We start from the raw sequence: 17,739 nt of genomic DNA, 5'->3' as shown, positions 1-17,739 counted from the left end.
ATTTTTTTCAATCATGATGAATGTGGCCCTTAAAAGGTGCTGATAATTGGAATATAATCCGAAAAAGATTTCAAAAATTGTGACTGTCCAATCGCACATTTCTGGATTTTAAGGATTTTTTTCGAAAAAATGAGTCTCCAAAAAAACATTATTCTTCACTTATGCCAAAATTCGGTCTTTCAATGTCACTGTGATTTGCATATGATCAGAAAGGTATCATTTTTTGTTATGATAACGACCCTCTTTTTGATTTTTTCTCAATTTATGAAAATTCAGGATTGTTTTAAAAATTTGATTTTTTTGTGGAATTTTATGCTCGGGGAAAAAATGACTGAAGTCAATAACTGAGCAGTGAGCATCTTCCAATGCTCCTTCAGCCCTGAATTTGAAGAAAAAAACAATTCAAAAAATTATTATAATTTGATGTAACCTGTCAAGCCTGCCACTTTAAAAAAATTTTGTTGAACTTGAAATTGTTCGTATAAAAATTCACGAATTATATTCCTTTAGAAACTACCCAACTGACCATATTTTTTTGCAAGATTCGAAGACTTTTTGAATTGTGACAGTGTCTTAAATTTTAAAGACACGTAAAATGTCCAAAATTTTAATAAAAAGTATGAAATTTGCGATATTTTTTGAGTTTTTTGATTATAAATTTTCAAAAAATCATTTTCCTTCTTTTCTTCCGAAAATTCCACCCCTTGATCGTTTTAAATAGTAGGTAGAGGTACCCACCAGAAAAGCTTCAAAACTACACCAACTACTACGAGTTAATAGATTATCAGCTCGAAAAAATCACGTTAAAATTATTCTGGAAAATGTTACGTTGCATTTGTTAAGAACATCTTGGTAAATTTATTTATTTCTTCATTCGTTTAAATCGAGTTAAACATTTATTACATGGAAAAGGAACAAAATATATAATAAATCTTGTGAAATTGCTCGGTTTTAGGAAATGGTGAAGCATTCGCCGCGTTATTATTATACACTTACATTATAAAACTTGGTACATTTGCATTCACACGAATTCTTTAGACAAAAGAAAGAGAGAGAGAAAAAAAGACAAACAGAAATAAAAAAATTGAAAAGATTGAATTACTCAAGTTTTATACTTTAATATTCTTCAACTATTCCATTTTAATGAATTTGTAAGTAAGTTCCTCAAACCAAAATATTACGAGTATAATATCGACCTGCTTCCACCCTCTTCTAATAATGAAATTAATCTAATAAGAGAATGTTTTAATTACCTATCCATGATAGAAGTTTTGAATTTGAAAAATGCCTACCTATTAATCTGTCCTAAAAAAGAAAGAATAATTCACAACGTCGCAACCGACGATGTATGCACGAAAGTGCGAGTATGTATGGTACCCAAAATATTACGAATCCGAACCGTTGGTAATTTTTTAAAAACAAGATGAAATTACAAAGAAAACAAATTTTGAACCATTTTAGATTACAATTCGTTACTTTTCTTATTATCTACGTCGTAAAACAGGCTGAAGCGAATTTCATGCGTAAGCTTTAGCGAAAGCGAAACATAGTAAAGAAGGCAGAAATTTAAATTATGAAAGGTTAACGTTGTTGTCAAAGTTTTCTTCGAATAAAAGATAAAACTTTTTGCAGCAATTTTTTTCTTTCGGTAATAAATGACGAAAACTTATAAATCATTACCATACTTTACCATACTAGCTATTTTTAATATCATTCGCCATCACGTAAGCCATCGTTTTCAAGTCAGCAGCACTTTTACGAATCACTGCGCGTATAAAATCATCCATTTCGCGCAATTAAGATATATCTATCGTGCTCGATTCGCATATAACTCAAAAAAAAAAGGCTGAATTCTCCGACTGTATAGAGTAGGAAAAAAAACTAAGGGCTATGACCCTAATTTATTAAAATATACGAGAAAAATTATTTCAATTCGCAAAGCCGAGTTTTTTTTTCAAAATTTACTTTTTTGATACCACAAGCTGCTGGAAACGGTGAAATTCCTATGAACATGAGATTGCATACTTCAAGTAATCCCCATATTTTTTCGAATCTCTGCAGCAGTAAATTAGAAAAAGATAAAGCAAGATAAAGCCTTTTTTCCCTTTCACAAATCCCAAACATACCGTATATTGTTTATTACCCATTGAGGTGGTAGTATATCACATGCGAGTAACTTACCTATCTACGAGCAGTAACCAGACCTACCTATCTATGGTGGAACGATACATATATCTACATTTTAGGCTGTTTTAATGATCAAAAGTTCAAAAGTTACTTTAATGATATTCCTCCGCTCTCTGCGAATAATTCGTTAATAAAATTATAAAGGATTCAAAATCTTGAAAAAGGAATACCTCTAAATTTTTTTACATCAAAGGGACAACCAGATGGAAAATTGGCTATATATGATGCAGCATGCATTTCACCATCGTCTTCCGTAAATGATTTAAGTGGAAATGGATTAAATACCCGCACCGGAATCCAGATAGGTAGTTAGTTGACTAATGTTTAACTTCGCAAGAAGCCGACTATCAAATGCTGCGTGTTGATTTTAGAAGTAATGAATTGTTATACCATACTTACGTCGACGAACCTAAATGCTTTTGAGTTGGTAAATATGCGAATAATATATTATAGCGAATACTGTAAAGGGAAAAGGTTTCGTCTTGACATACTCCTCTCCTATCTTTTCCAATAGGCGTTACATGAAACAGCCATTAAAATTTGGCCTATACGATAAATATCTACTACGGTACTAAACCTAAAGTTAATTAATATTTATTGCATTTTTCACTCGGTCGAAGACACTTTCACTTTCGTTATTATTGTGGATTTTCTTCTCAATTGTAAAATTTTCTCGGCTACTTACAAAATCATTTGCTTCCATATTTCAAATTACTCGACCAGAGGCTCTACCAAGAAAATCACATTTTTTACGTAGATAAGTAAAAGGAATAGAACATCTAGCTATTTTACGTAGCATTCTAAGTGAATTGAGACAAAAATCCCATTTTCTCGCTTTGGAATCAAAAACAGTCCAAATTGAATTTAAATGATAATTTTGGCCTAATTCTTAACTTGCAGGGTTCACATTGAATCAACAGGTTTATGGGTACCTGCATATCAATTTAAAAGCTATTATTTTTCAAATTATTGTGATTAACTGATGATCTTAAGAAAGTTGGAGTGGTTGGTATAACTGTTATTTTGTTCAAATGGGTAGTTCTGCGCCAGGAGTGATAAGATTTTTATGGGACTCGATATGATATTGAATAAACTCTCTCTTTCTCACAGATGAACTTCTCGATCGACCAGTCCTCAGTTTTGAAACCTTTTTTGGCCACCACTTCTAAAGCAAAAGCTACATTGAAGTTTTTGAGAGGAGGAATGGTGTTGACTGGTGTGGGGGAAAAAATCAAGTTTACCTGTTAACAAATTCATGTGACTTGTTAAAATTTTAATTTTCTTTTTTGAAATTTTCGATGCATTAAATTGATTAGGTATTTTAAAACGATGAGAAACGATTCGCCGGAGCAAAAGTGAGAGTGAGAGCTTTTGAAAATTTGTAATTCGAGATGCCTAAAAACAATGTTTTTTTTTAATGCTAGGACGAGAAGCTTATTTTTTGGCTTTAAAATTTTAGAATTCGAATGATGTTTTTCTGAAGAAAGTTGATTTTGAAAAAAAGAGGGCAAAAAGACTTGAAAATTTGTATTTCGAGAGGCATAAAAATGATTTTTTTTTGTGAGGAACTTATTTCTTGGCTTTGAAACTTGATATTTTTTCAAAATTTCCATCTTGAGTTTGAAAAAGATAAGAAAACAATCCCGAGTAAAGCGAAAGCAAAAGGTCTCAAAAATTTGTGTTTCGAGAAGTAAAAAATGATGTTTTTCTTTCATCACAGGCAGTTATTTTTCTGAGCCTTCTGCAGAAAGTGCGAGCCTGAGGCAAACTGCCCCTTTTGCCCCTCCTCTCGACGGCTCTGAGGTAAATCAGCCAGTCTTCTACAATAATAATGTAGCTCAGGTAGTGATGTGATGAAATAAAAGAGAGGAAAACGAGCGATGGAGAAGACACAGAAAGATAATATGGAAGAAAGAGAGAAAAGGACATGGCGGGTTCTGCGCCAGGAGTAACTTTGCACCGAAAAAAAACTTGATAATCATAAACATTCTCAGAAGACTGATAGTCCTCTTTTGATAACTTTTCCAGTGCTTGAATTTAATCGGTTGGGGGTTCTGTGCCAGGAGTGTCATTTTTAGTAAAAACATGATCAACAATCAAGTTGAGCATCGACAACTATCAGAATTATCCGTTCTCATCTAGAAGTGAGGTTTCTGGATTTTCAGGAGTGCCAAAACGTGACCACTGTTCATCATTAACTTTTATAATATCACGTGGAATAGTTTCCCCCCGGGGGGGGGTTCTGCGCCAGGAGTAATATTTTCACCAGAAAATTGATTTAAAAAATTTATGGGGTGATTATAACTTTCCAAGTCCGGGAGTGAGTCATGTATTCTCAACATGATGCAAGGAGTCTAAACTTTGCCATGATTTATCACTAATTGTAGACTTTGACATCACACTGAAGGTTTTTCCCAGAGAAGTTCTTCGCGCCAGGAGTGATATTTTCACAAGGAAACTTTATGAGAAATCCAGTTGAGTGAACCATCTGTTCATCATTAACCTTTAACATCACAATGAATAGTTGTTTTTTCCTGGGAGTTTCTGCGCAAGGAGTAACATTTTCACCAAAAAAAAAACTGGTAAAAAAATTGGTGGTGCGATTATATCTTTCTGAATCATCTATTATCAACATGAAGCCAGGTGCCTAAGCTTTGCCATGGTTTATCACTGAGCTTTGACATTACATTGAAGGTTTTCCTCCGGGAAGTTCTGCGCCAGGAGTAATATTTTCGCAAAAAAGCTTTGTGAAAAATTCAAAATTCAGTTCAGAATGCTACAGATGTATGAAGAGTCGTCTCTCATCACGTGATTAATTTTATGATAACTCGCCTAAAGAGTGCGTATGTGGAAAAGATAAAAGCAAAAGATAAAATTTTTGATTTTTTTCCCCCCCGAAATACGTAAAATAATGTGTCCAAAACATTTTGGAATTTCAGTTGGTCAGTTCTGGTATTAATAAATAAATCAAAAATGATTTGACTACATATGATGAAATTTGGCATGAGTTTGAGATCAAATCTTCGCTCATTTTACTTAAAAAAATACTTACTGCATTTAAAAATAAAAAATAAAAAAAAAGCAAAAACAACATTTAGTTATATTTCTGCTAAATATTGCCATTATGAATAAATATGTTCAATTTTCAAAACTTTGCCAAAAATTGGAAAAATTTTAGTCGGTGTACTGAAATCTTAGTTGGCGGAATTTTAGTAGATACATCAGCCAAATCCAATACAAATTAATATAGAAATAAATACTTCTTAGGTCAATTTTTGAAAATTTCCAAGGCTATCAAACATTTTGAAGATCCTAATCAATCAAAAAAATTACTATAATTCTATCAAAATATCCATGGCACATATTTCACTTTTGTTAAAGTTCTCATAAAGACCAAAGAAGAACACAGATAAAAACACCTACCCAATCATGCGAACGAATCCCTTAAAAATTGAATTTTCGTGTCTTCATAAATAAAAGTCATTTCAAAATAGCTTGAAATTATTGCCGCCATAATGTTGCTTTCTTTGTAAATTGCTTAAAAAGATAACCGAAGACTGCCGAACGATGATTTTCAAAACAAATTTTCTCGCTGACAAAACGATATATTTGTTGAAATATTTTAAAACATTATACTTACTCACGTAATAAATGAGTAAAAATGAAACATTGGCAGAAAAATACGAATTAGCGGAATTTAAAAGAAGAAATAACTCATGCACATTTCTTCTTTCAAAGCAAAAGTACCTAACCAAAATAGTATTCTAAAGAATCGAAAATACGCATGTAATGACAAGTTTAAACTAAATGATTAATTTGCATTCATTCTCGAGTAAAAAAAAACTTTCTTAACAATTTGATGGTTGGAAGGAAATTACCGCAGAAAGTAAATTAGATATTTTTCGGCTAGTGGTTTTCTGCATTTCTCTTCTTCTCGTTTCGAGATACGCGATTTTTCAAAAGTGTACTTACTTCATACTTCGTCGCTCGGTTTTAGACTTCGACATTCTACTATAAAAATATTTCGTCGCGTTTTGTCAATAAAACATTTTTACTCGGGAATTCCTCCTCTTTTAAAATTAATTATGGTTTTTTATTCGACTCGGGTGATTAATGAGACGAGCAGTTTTAAAGTTTTACATTGTTTTTTAACAATTGAACTTTGACAGCGATAGCGTACGTATACCAACTTGCAACTAGAATAAGAAAAACTTTTCTTAGATTAATCGCAGCTTGGAATTATTTCGCGAGTATAACAATAAAAAGGTGAAATTAAAAAGGAAAAAAGAGAAAAAAAAGGTAGAAAATGGAATGGAAAACTGCGCGAAAGAAATAAATATTTCCGTTCTGATTACTTCAAACGCGAAAGGCTTAACTTTTTTAGTATTTTTCTTTTCTTACGTTTTAATGCATTGTTTAACGAACAATTAACCGGCGTAATTTATTCGAGACTTTTTCTCTCTCTCTCTTCGAGGTACCTAATCGTTCGAATCAGTATAACTATTTTTATTCTTTTGATGTCACGTAGGTAGAGCTAGCTTAATGATGACTTGTACATGAGGGCGTAAAAATTTACTTCTTAACTAGATAGGTACCTACCTATACATTGCGATGAAGAAACAAGCTCGTGAGAAAGTTTTCAAATTTAGCTCACGTGTAAACTGTAAAAATTACCAACGTATGCGGATTCGTGATAATAATAAATTATGTTTAGTTTCCATCAACTAGCTGGCTTGTCAACACGGTCGGATTCAATATGAGCTTTTTAAATGTTCGGGTTCCCTTCGAGCACCTTCATAATTCGTACTTGTTTAGAAGATTGAAAAAAATAAGCGAATACAGACAGCACGTAAATTCTGATATATCTGTCTGCGCCTTAGTACACCTCATATTAGGCAGCTTTATAAACACATTGCCTTATTGCACGAGTCTCTCCTAGCCTCTGGAGTTCGCACATGCAATGCCTTTCATCCATCAGACCATTACGCTGGTAAATTTTTTTTCCTTGCACTGTCCTTTTACAATGCGAGCCTACGAGTAAATTGAAAAGATTTTGCGATCTTATCCTAAATTTTCCCCCTCCAAAGTTCCTATAGGTAGGTATCTAGTTAGAATATATTTTCAATTCGAATATGTGAAACCGTAGTGTATCTAAATTTATCGCCAATATGATACCATAAACGCGAATAGAATTCCTAATTCCGAACAATTATAGGTAAAGGTTAATTTGCCACTTAAAACTATTACCGTAGTCATCCTTAACGAAAGTTTCACGTTGAATTGCGAATCCACAATTTCTACGTGAACTGAATTTTAAAAGCATTCCTTGAAATGTTTCATATAGGTACCTTAGTTACCTACCTAACGTTTTAAATAATTTATATTTAAAGTACAAATTGTACGTTTGCGTCTTACCCGTCTTGAATTTTAGTTCCATGTCAGTTCTTCTCTTTCTCTCGTTCGTGTAAAGAAACCCTTTTTCAGAAAAATTTTAAATTATCTACTTCAAAATTGCCAGCACTAAAGATAAATTGATGTCAGAATTTGCGACCTTTTTACTACCTGTCTTATTAAGTTGGCAAATAAACGTATAGTGGGTACTTATTTAGCTTCATTTACAAATTATATAGCGTAAGATAAAATAATCTATATCGAAAAATATCCATCCTAATAAGAAGAGTAATTTTTCAGCACCTATTACGAAGAAAAAAATGTTACGTGTGATTTATTTGAAATTTTTAGAAATATTTCGCCAACGAGCCAAGCAGGCTTATGCGCAATAAAAAAACATAATTTTTTAAAATTTTGCCCATCTGACTATATAAGAACATCGATGAATTATGGTGAAACATTGCCAAGATTTGGAATAAATTTTTTAAAATTTTCGAACAGAGAAATTGGGTATTTCTTTATGATGCCGAAGCCAGACTATGTAGAAGGCGTGAGGTCAACTCCCCTTCCCCTCCTACTTGGCTGTAAAACATGGAAAATTTGTGTAATGTATGGTTGAAATACATTTCGATAGATGATACCAGAGATGAAAATTATGGCAAACTTATTGAAGTCATTTACTATTGATCTCAGCCATAGATTAATTAATTGTAACAAACCCTTGAAAATTTTTCAAACGAAAATGGAGAAAGAACGGACACGAACTTTTAGAAACATGCCTACTCGTAGAAAAACTTTGAGCATGGAACAATTTCATTTCTTACATTCATTCCCAGCACAGAGAACAAAGGAATAATCCGATCAGATAAGGAACGACCATATTATCTGATTTGACGTGCACTTAACAGTCGAATGAAAAATTATTTAACTGATGGTATCAGACTCAGAAATTCTCTGATACAATTTCTTTTAACCTGCTCTAATCAGATCTTATCAGATAAAAGTTTTGATTATCTGCTCAGATCAGATCAGGTTCGGTCATTCCCTGGATTTGATTCAATTTGATCAGATCTAATTAAATCAAGGTTTTGATCTCATTAGATCTATTCATGATCCAATGATAAAACCTGATTGGGTCCTTAATCAAACCAGTTAGGTCCTGACATTTTCTAGATCCAATTTCATCAGACCAGATTTAACCTGATCAAAGTTTTAATCAGATAAGATCTGCACAGATCTGATCAGATCCAACGCGAAAACCCTGATTTGATCAGACTGAATCTGATCAGACTTCTCAAAGGAAAAAATCGGATGTGATCAGGTCTGAGCAGATCTAATGTGAATTTGATCAGATCAGGATCACATCAGATCAGTTGCAATTAGGTCTCTTATATTGAATCTGATTCTGATCAGTTTCAGGTCTCAGCCAGTGGCGTAGCCAAGGGGGGCGAAGGGGGCCATGGCCCCCCTTTCGAGCGAAAATTTGAAAGAAAACATGCAAAAATGGACGTTTTTTTGTTGTTTGGACCCATTTTTCCTAAAAATTATCGCTCTCGCTTCGCTCGAGCAGTAATTTTGCCTGCATTTTCATGAAATTACCACACATCACGATAGGTTTCCAGAAAATTACCCCACATTTCGATTTTTCATGCCTAAAAATCTGGTTTTGCCCCCTCCTTGGGAAAATCCTGGCTACGCCACTGGTCTCAGCAGATATATCTTTGATCTAATCAGATGTGATTAGATCTAGTCGTCTTCGAAATGGATCCCTGGAATGTTCGAATCTGATCTGATTTGATCAGATCGCAGTTTTGATTGGATTAAATCTCTTTAAGATCCGATCAGATCCGATCTTTCTCTTCTGGATGTGATTAAATCATATCTACCTAGGAAAAAAGTGATCAGATATGATTAGTGTATTAAAGACCTGTTTGATTAGATCTGATCTGGTCTGTTCTGAATCATCAAATCAGATCAGGTTGAATTATTTTCTCCTGAGGTTGATAAATATTTTTGATTAGGTATCAGTAAAATTTTCAAATGCAAGCTAATAATTTAAATTGTTCAATCTAATGAAAAATTCGAAAAATCGACCTTTTATTGAAATTAAGTAGGTATGTATTTAGGTTGTGAAATCAATCGATCGTTTTTTTTTTGTATGTGTGAATTTAGAGAAACACTGCTAATAATACATCTACTACATAGAAGCTTTATAGGGCACAATATGATTACCTACTTACTTGTACACATGTATCTTATTGTTTTCATCTTTGAAAGCTGAGCATTTCTACTAGTGCAGCAACTAGTAGTGTAACAGACTATAAGTAAAGACCATCTAATACATAAAAATGTCAAGCTTCATGCGATATTTCTCGATTAAAACTATTGTAAGTGCATGGAAGTACAAGCTTAGTTTGTTAGGTACTTTTATACTTTTCAACAGTAGGTAATTACCGTATAAGTTGTTTTTGCTTTCTCAACTTTTATAGCTTGGTTCATATGAGATAAAAGCTGACGATGACACTATTTAATCTGTGCTTTTCTTATACTTAAGTACCTATCATACCGTTCTACCATACTTAATTATTGCCAATAATTGTAATAAGCATGCGGTTCTGATAGAATAGATATTATTAAAGTTCCTTCCTCTATGATATCTTGTATATTAGAACCTTAACGTTGGCTGATCTTGCTGCAATATTTGATCTCTTTTGAATTTAATTAAGGAACGTACATACCAGTGAGATAGGTATTTCATTCGAGGTGTGAAATAATTTGCCTGATAACAACAACTCAAATACCACAATAATTGTCAGTATGTCAGTTATTGATATGTTTGTGTAGGTGTAACGTTGTTCCTTCAATTTCTGGGATCGGCAAACCAATTAATACGTACGCGATTTAGTTTGCTGTACCTATTACCTAGCAAATCTACCCTGTGGGCACGTTTGGCACTTTAGTGCCAGTATTTGACATTGCGTCAAAGTGAGACTGAGACGCAATGCCAATTTCCAGTGCCAGTGTCAGTGCCACTGGCACCGAGAACTGATACAATGCGTCAAAGTGAGACTGAGACGCATTGTCAATTTACCAATGCCAGTGCCACAGTGCCAGAGTGCCAGTGCCAGTGCCGGTGCGGAAAAATTTTGAGAGAGCTATGTAATTTACTAATTTTCATCATGTTTTGTCGTTTTCAATCATTCTCTGTACAGTGTTGTCTTGGTAGAGGGCTACGAGAGAAATTTCGTTTTCACCATTGCATCACTTACTCGAAATTTTTCCGGCACCAGCTGGGCTCGAACCTGGGTTCCTCGCGTGACAGTCCGCTGCTTAACCAATTACGCCACCGCGTAAGACATATATAATCGCGATAAAGTGACTGTTAGTTGGTTATTGCAAAAAGAATGTGAGTTGCTCATTGATTTTGAGCATGCATCACTCAAATTTTACACAAATTAATTTTTTTTGAAAATTACTAGGTAGGTATTAATTCTAAAATTAATATCCGATTACAGAAATTCTTATCTGCTGATTTAGTTTTGATTTTTATTCTTTTTTTTCTAAAAAATACTAGAAAAGTTCCAATTAAAATTTTTTTTTTCAATCAAAATTTTCAAAAAGTATAAAGCTCAAAATTTTTAAATATTAAAAAAAAAACGAAGTTTCATTTGTTGAAAAAGCGCATGTTCAACAAAAAATTACTGATAATTTTTTGTGAAAAAAGTTGCAATAAGGTTTCAAAGCAAATTTTTCTCATATTCAAAAAAAAAAATCAATATAATAATATGATGAAAAGCTGCTCCTAAAAACTTTTTTTTTAAATATTATGTTTTTTTTCAAAAATCAGAGATTTTTTCAAGAAGAACAAAAAAGATTTTTTAAAATAACGAGCAAGTAAGCACAAGAATTCCAAATTTTTTGTAAATTTTTTTTTATTTTTTGAAAAGAAAGTAATTATTAAGTATGCAATGAAGAAATTTTAAAACTTTTATTTCTTTAAGTATGATATTATGTTGATCACGAAAAAAAAAATTTGTAAGATTTTGAGAAAATTCAGCGGAGACCTCCATTTTAAGTTGAAATTTGCTTAGAAAAACTTTTAGTTTTGGAGGTGCCTCTGAAGACGGATATTGGTACTCAAAGAGGGAGAATTTTCAAAAAAATCTTATGTTTTCCACTCTGGCCCCTAACCCAACCTGTTTTAGGAAAAATAGTCCGGTTTCAAAAGATAGTATTTGAGATTCTGAGTCGATCTAGGCCATTTATTTCTTCTGAGCGATTAAAAATTTGCAAAAAAATATCGCTAGGTACTTATAATATCGCCAACTTCGAAAAACATTTCGAAAAAAACAGCTGATTTCCTATCAATTTTTTTATATTTTTTGAAATTGGCAATAGCTATGGCTAAAAAATTGGCGTCACTATGCATTTCAAAATATTTCCCCAGTTTCAGGAATAATGCCTTTCAATGTTGTATTGACATACCTATTACCTACCTTAATTAATGCGAAATATTGGCGAAGAAAAAATTTTCAAAATACGAATTTACCCAAAATTTCCAATCGCCCTATGGAACACTAAGGGCCATATTTATAGACGATACTTAGCAATGGCTTGGCTAAGTAATAATTTTCAAAGTTAATTTTCCAGTCATGATTGAATTTCTAAAAGTGGATCTATCATTAAATTGAGAGATTGGATCCTGAAGTATTCATAAATCAATTCAAAAATGTGAAATTTTCAATTTAAAACCACTCACTAGTCTCATTCATTGTAAGGTAATAATTAAACCACTCAAACGCAGACCAAAAAAAAAATGTACCTATCAACAAACTCAATTTCAAACTTTTCATGCATAAATTTTTTAAACTTAATTTTAAATCAAAATTCAATTTTAAAAAAATTGAAAATTTTGCGATTTTTTTAATTTTTGGTGTTTAAGCAAAGTTTTATAAAACCAAAAAAAAATTGTTCTTTGTTTTGTTTTTTTAATTAGAAACTTAGTAAAAATTGTAGGTACAACAATAATAACAATGGTACCGATTTACGAGTGTAAGAACTTGAAAGGTAAATTCCAGTGCCAACATTTTACACTCGAGTGCCGTCGCCTGACACTCCAGTTTCACGATATGACTCTGAGTGCCAGTGCCAGTGTCAGAATATGACACTCAGTGCCCGTACCTGACACTCCAGTGTCACAATATGACACTCTCGTGTCATGATATGACACTGAGTAACAGTGCCAGTGTCAAAATATGACACTCAGTGCCAAAATCTGACACTTTAGTGTCACATTTTGGCACTTTTACGCTGGCATTGCGTCCTGAGTGCCAAACGTGCCCACAGGGTAGAATCCTGCTGGTTTTTTTTTTCAAATATTGTATCAAAATAAAAACGACCATCATTGAAAAAAAAAAAAAAAAAAAGATCAAAACTAGAAAAATAATTATATTTATATTAATTACATCGATGAATAAAACGAAGCAATTTTTCCGATCCTGAAAATAATTTCAATAATTTTTCTCATTTCAGGAGTTTATCTCGCCGGAGCGCAACAACAAAAGACGAAAAACACCTCTACACGAAACGACCGAGCCATGAGCAGAAACTTCCAATCGCTAGAATTGGACACAGTGATCGAGGAAAGAAGCAGCGAACCGGACATCGAGAACACTCTATCATCAATGGAAGCCTTTTCGCAGTCATCACATAGTTAGCAATCAGTGCTACCGCCCGGGAAGAGGGTGGATGTTGGTGTTCAGACAGATAAGAAGAAAAAGCCACCACCAAGATCACCATTATGGAGTACGTTGACCAATAACAAAGATGACGAACCAAGTACTGATGGCAGCTGACAAAACGATTGCCCTTTGCCGGGGCCTCCTTTGTGATTTCATTTTAATCGACAATTAAAACTCTTTTTTTTTCATTTTTTATGTGATAAATTCGTATATGTTCGTTCATTTATTTATATACTCTGTAATATGTTTTTAATATCAATTAATTTGTTCAAACAAATCTTTGGAAAGATTTATTTGGTAGAGTCCACCACTTGTGTTACTGACAGAAAAAAAAAGAATCAAAAAAAAAAAGAATCAATCTTTTCATCGAAAATAACCCTATGTCAGGGTATAAATGACTTTCATGTAAAATAAGCGTTTTATTAAGTACCTATCTATTTACTAATGATTTCTAATCTGATGAAAATATGAATACCTACACTTGAGCGTACCTATGTATAAACGATTTATTTAAATGTTCACGTCTTTTTATTTATTTACTTTTTTAAATTTTAATGGATTAGTTACCTACCTACGTTTATGTATGTACTTATTTTAGCTTTCACCACAATGTTTTTCATTTATGTATTATCGATTCATTCTATAGACTTACAAGCGATTACTCGTGTATCAATGTAGTACCTAACTAATGTGAGTGTTTGGTCAAGGATCTGCCACAGCTAAAATTTGAATAAAAGTGGATGACATACCAACTATGTCTAAAAATAAGTACTGTAAATAAATGTCATAAATTTTTGAGCCATTTACCAAATTGAAATGATTATAATTACCTATGATTGATTGAATATTGTTAAATTATTGAAGAATCTCTGCAAAAAAAAACTTATTCAAATGAACATTTTTTTGGTTTTAGATCTTTCGCACATTTCCCTAGGTAATATTAAATAAATTCATTTTGATTCATTTTTTAAAAGGACGATAAAGTATTCCTTCAGTTACTAAGATAGACATTTATTCATTCACCTTTATTTTTTTTATTTTTTTTTTTTATAAAATGGATATTGACAAATGGCCCATAAATAGGGCAGATCGTTGAAAATCTTTTCTGATCCTGCTATAGATAAAAAAATACCATTTTTTTAATTTTGGGAAATTTTTGCAAATTTAAATTTGGTCTTGCTGAAAAAATCAAAAAATTTAATCGAACTGATCGTAAGATAATACGCTGAAATTTTATCAGTAGCTATCCAATTTTATTCTCTTGAAACAATCATTGGAATTTTCACGTCGTTCTGAGGCTTTTAGCAACTTTTCTAAACTAAATTTAAGCTTTCTAAACCAATTTCATGAAATTTTGATTTTTTTTTGTGGAAATTACCTAGATACCAAATTTGAGTTTTTAAAATATCAATTTTTCGAAATCAAAATACAAAATTTAATGCATTAATTTATGCATTATTGTGTTAGTGTGTCAGTACATATTTATTTAATATTCTTTCGATTTTTTTTTGTTCGGGTACAAAAATTTTTCTGCAAATTGGGATACTTTTCTTGGATTTTCCAATTTGTTAAATTTCAATACCTAATGGTAAGTATAAAATTTTCAAAATCCCAGGTGAAATTTTTGTTATTGATTCGACATCAATATTTTAAGCCAAAAAAATATATTTGGCACAATTTTTCACATTTTCTCCTTTTTTCAAAGTGATTTCTTTTGTTTTAAAAAATTGCAAAAAATTCATGGTTCGGTCATTGTAACTCAACAGAAATAATTTTTCTATTTTTAAAAAAATTAATCAAAATTTTATACCTATGGAGTTTAATTGATGACACTTTCTTTATTATAAAATTTTTTTTAATTGCTCGTAATTTTAAGACGTCTAAATATCATTTAAATTGAAAATTTGAAAGAGTACTGTCCAGATACTTTGCATGGGTACTACACGCCTCCTTTTCAAATTAGAGGTATTTAATAGGATGCATGCTATGCAATACATTCAACATAATGTTATTGATTGGCAGCGTAACAAAAAATAAAATAAATGAAAACAATCACAACCTTACTATTTAGAATTTATTCTTCAATGTCACAAATTTTAGGGTAAAATTTCTCAGTAAGTATTGTACTATTTGTAAATAATATTTCCATTTTAAAAATCTGAAAGTTTTTCTATTCTTCATTCTACAGCGTGCATTGGTTATTATTCTAGCATAGATATTATGTCTTCCCTTCATCATTTAATTTTTTTTAGTCATCATCATAAAAACTTTTAGAGCAGACCAATCTGAAAAAAAAAAGGAAAAACACTTACTCGTATTTACAAACAACATCATCATATTAAAATAAAATAACTTCATAAACCGTGAATTTTTCCGATATGCCAATTTATCAAGTAAAAAAATAAATAAACTTTCTTTTTAGTTGACCATAAAGTAAAAATTTTCTATAATCTGGTAAATTACAAATCATTAAAATAGTTGAACTGATACTTTGTTGGAATTTCATCTTTGGAAAAGCATTCTTTTCAAATATTTGTTTGAATAATAAATGTTACATATGTACATTTTTATTGCGTAATAAAAGTCTTAACATTTTGTCTGACGACTGAATGGTAATAATTTTTAATATTCTTCTGTCGCCTACATCATTTTTTTTTTCTCTGATCATCCTTTGCGTTATGTCTACTGTACGTTATAGTTATGTGTAGTTTGCAAGCTTACCTAATAATACTCGTACTAATGCGATGAATAACTTTGTGTACTCAAATAATTATGTAACATTTTGTTTCGTGTACTTACGACTTACGACGTACCTAACCTACGTATAGGTATAAACAAATTATAATTTTGGAATCTAGACGAATGGAACGTATGTTGCGAAATTACGTTAATTTTTTTATGTTTAAGAAGTAACTCGTTTGATGTTCGATATGAAAAAAATGAAAATATAATTTAACATTTTTATTTGATTTATTTCATTTTTGAGTGTTGCATTTGAAATTTAAAATTAGGTATACGTTGAGGGATGGCTCGAATGATGAATGCATGTTCGTTGCATGATATTCAAATACTTTCAGATGATATGATATGGTAATGAAGTTTCATAAAGAAATTTTTTTTCAAAAAAATATACCTTCATGGGAGACTTTTCAATTAGGTACTTAGATGTTTTGATATTCTTAATTGAAGTCAATCATCAGCCGAACTGTGCAGAAATATGACGAATTAAAAAGAGAGATATCTTAATTATTATAATCAAAGAACACATAAGGTAACTTTACCTACTGTTACATATGCTACGATATGATAGATGGCGACACCGTCAATTAGTTTAGTTTATCTTATAGCTCATGATGTCAAGATGACTTTATTCGAATATACTCTTAATGAATTCTTATATGTTATTATAAACACGTAACATGGTGTCAGAAGTGATAACTTGAATTTTTGAACATTTTTAATCTACTTGTGATCTACTTCATCACAACAATTAACATGGCTGAATTTACATCCTCGTTTAAACCTCCAGAACCATTATCCGATCCCTCCACATGGCGTTCGTGGAAACAACAATTCGATCTTTTCTTAATTGCTACGGAAAAGGATGCCAAATCTGATAAAGTGAAAGTTGCAACGCTAGTTACAGCTCTGGGCAAACAGTACATTGATGTCTACAATTCCTTCACCTTTACTACTACAACAGAAAATGCCACGACTACAACTACATCTCCGAAATACGACGATGTTTTGAAGAAATTCGATGAATATTTCGAGCCCACAACGAGTACTGTAGGGTAAAGTACCAGTTATGGCTCACTTTTTTCAACCGTTCATTACACCATGAAAATGACAAAAAATACTTTTTTTTTTAAATGCAAATGAAAATTCCATCCTTCTACTACACATTTTCAGCGTTGAAAAATTTTTAAAAATTTTTGCCTAAGCGCCACGATTTTTTGAAAAATGGTCCAAAAAGCCGCAACCGGGCCCGGGGGCCCGGTTGCGGCTCTTCAATATTTTGTAAAATTGAAATATTTCACAGCTTACCTACACCTTTCCATACAACAAGACAGCTGGAAAAATTTCGAAACGTTCAACTTCACATAGAAAAACGTGTTTGAAAAAGTACCAGTTGTGGCTCACAAAATCAGTGAGCCGCAAGCGGACAGATATGGATTTTCTTGGCCGAGCCGCTAGTGGACATTTAAAAATTTTCAATTTTTTTTTGGTTTGCTTTGGTTTGTGTTTAGTTTTTTATCATTTCCCGCCAAATAGCAAACTCCAAGTCCTATTGAGTATAAAATTTTGATGCTACATTCTGAAAAAAATCAAAAATATTTAGTACCACTTGCGAATCACCCAACTTTCTGTCCGCTTGCGGCTCGGCAAATTTCGTACCATATGCGGCTCACACAAAAAC

The 17,739-nt window shown here is 32.0% G+C and overlaps 1 protein-coding gene across 1 annotated transcript in view; it reads left to right on the top strand.

Annotated features, from left to right (window-relative positions):
- The window catches only part of LOC135831353 (uncharacterized), a 139,427-nt gene extending 123,144 nt beyond the window's left edge, over positions 1-16,283 (top strand). The window contains exon 6 of the mRNA XM_065343762.1: positions 13,111-16,283. Coding sequence (XP_065199834.1) covers positions 13,111-13,295 — 185 coding nt within the window. The 3' untranslated portion in view covers positions 13,296-16,283. The remainder of the gene's footprint in view (positions 1-13,110) is intronic.
- Positions 16,284-17,739: the final 1,456 nt, after the last annotated feature.

The sequence above is a fragment of the Planococcus citri genome, chromosome 1, assembly GCF_950023065.1.
Source record: "Planococcus citri chromosome 1, ihPlaCitr1.1, whole genome shotgun sequence".
In the NCBI taxonomy this organism is placed as follows: domain Eukaryota; kingdom Metazoa; phylum Arthropoda; class Insecta; order Hemiptera; family Pseudococcidae; genus Planococcus; species Planococcus citri.
This window is presented reverse-complemented; position numbering and strand designations above follow the sequence as displayed.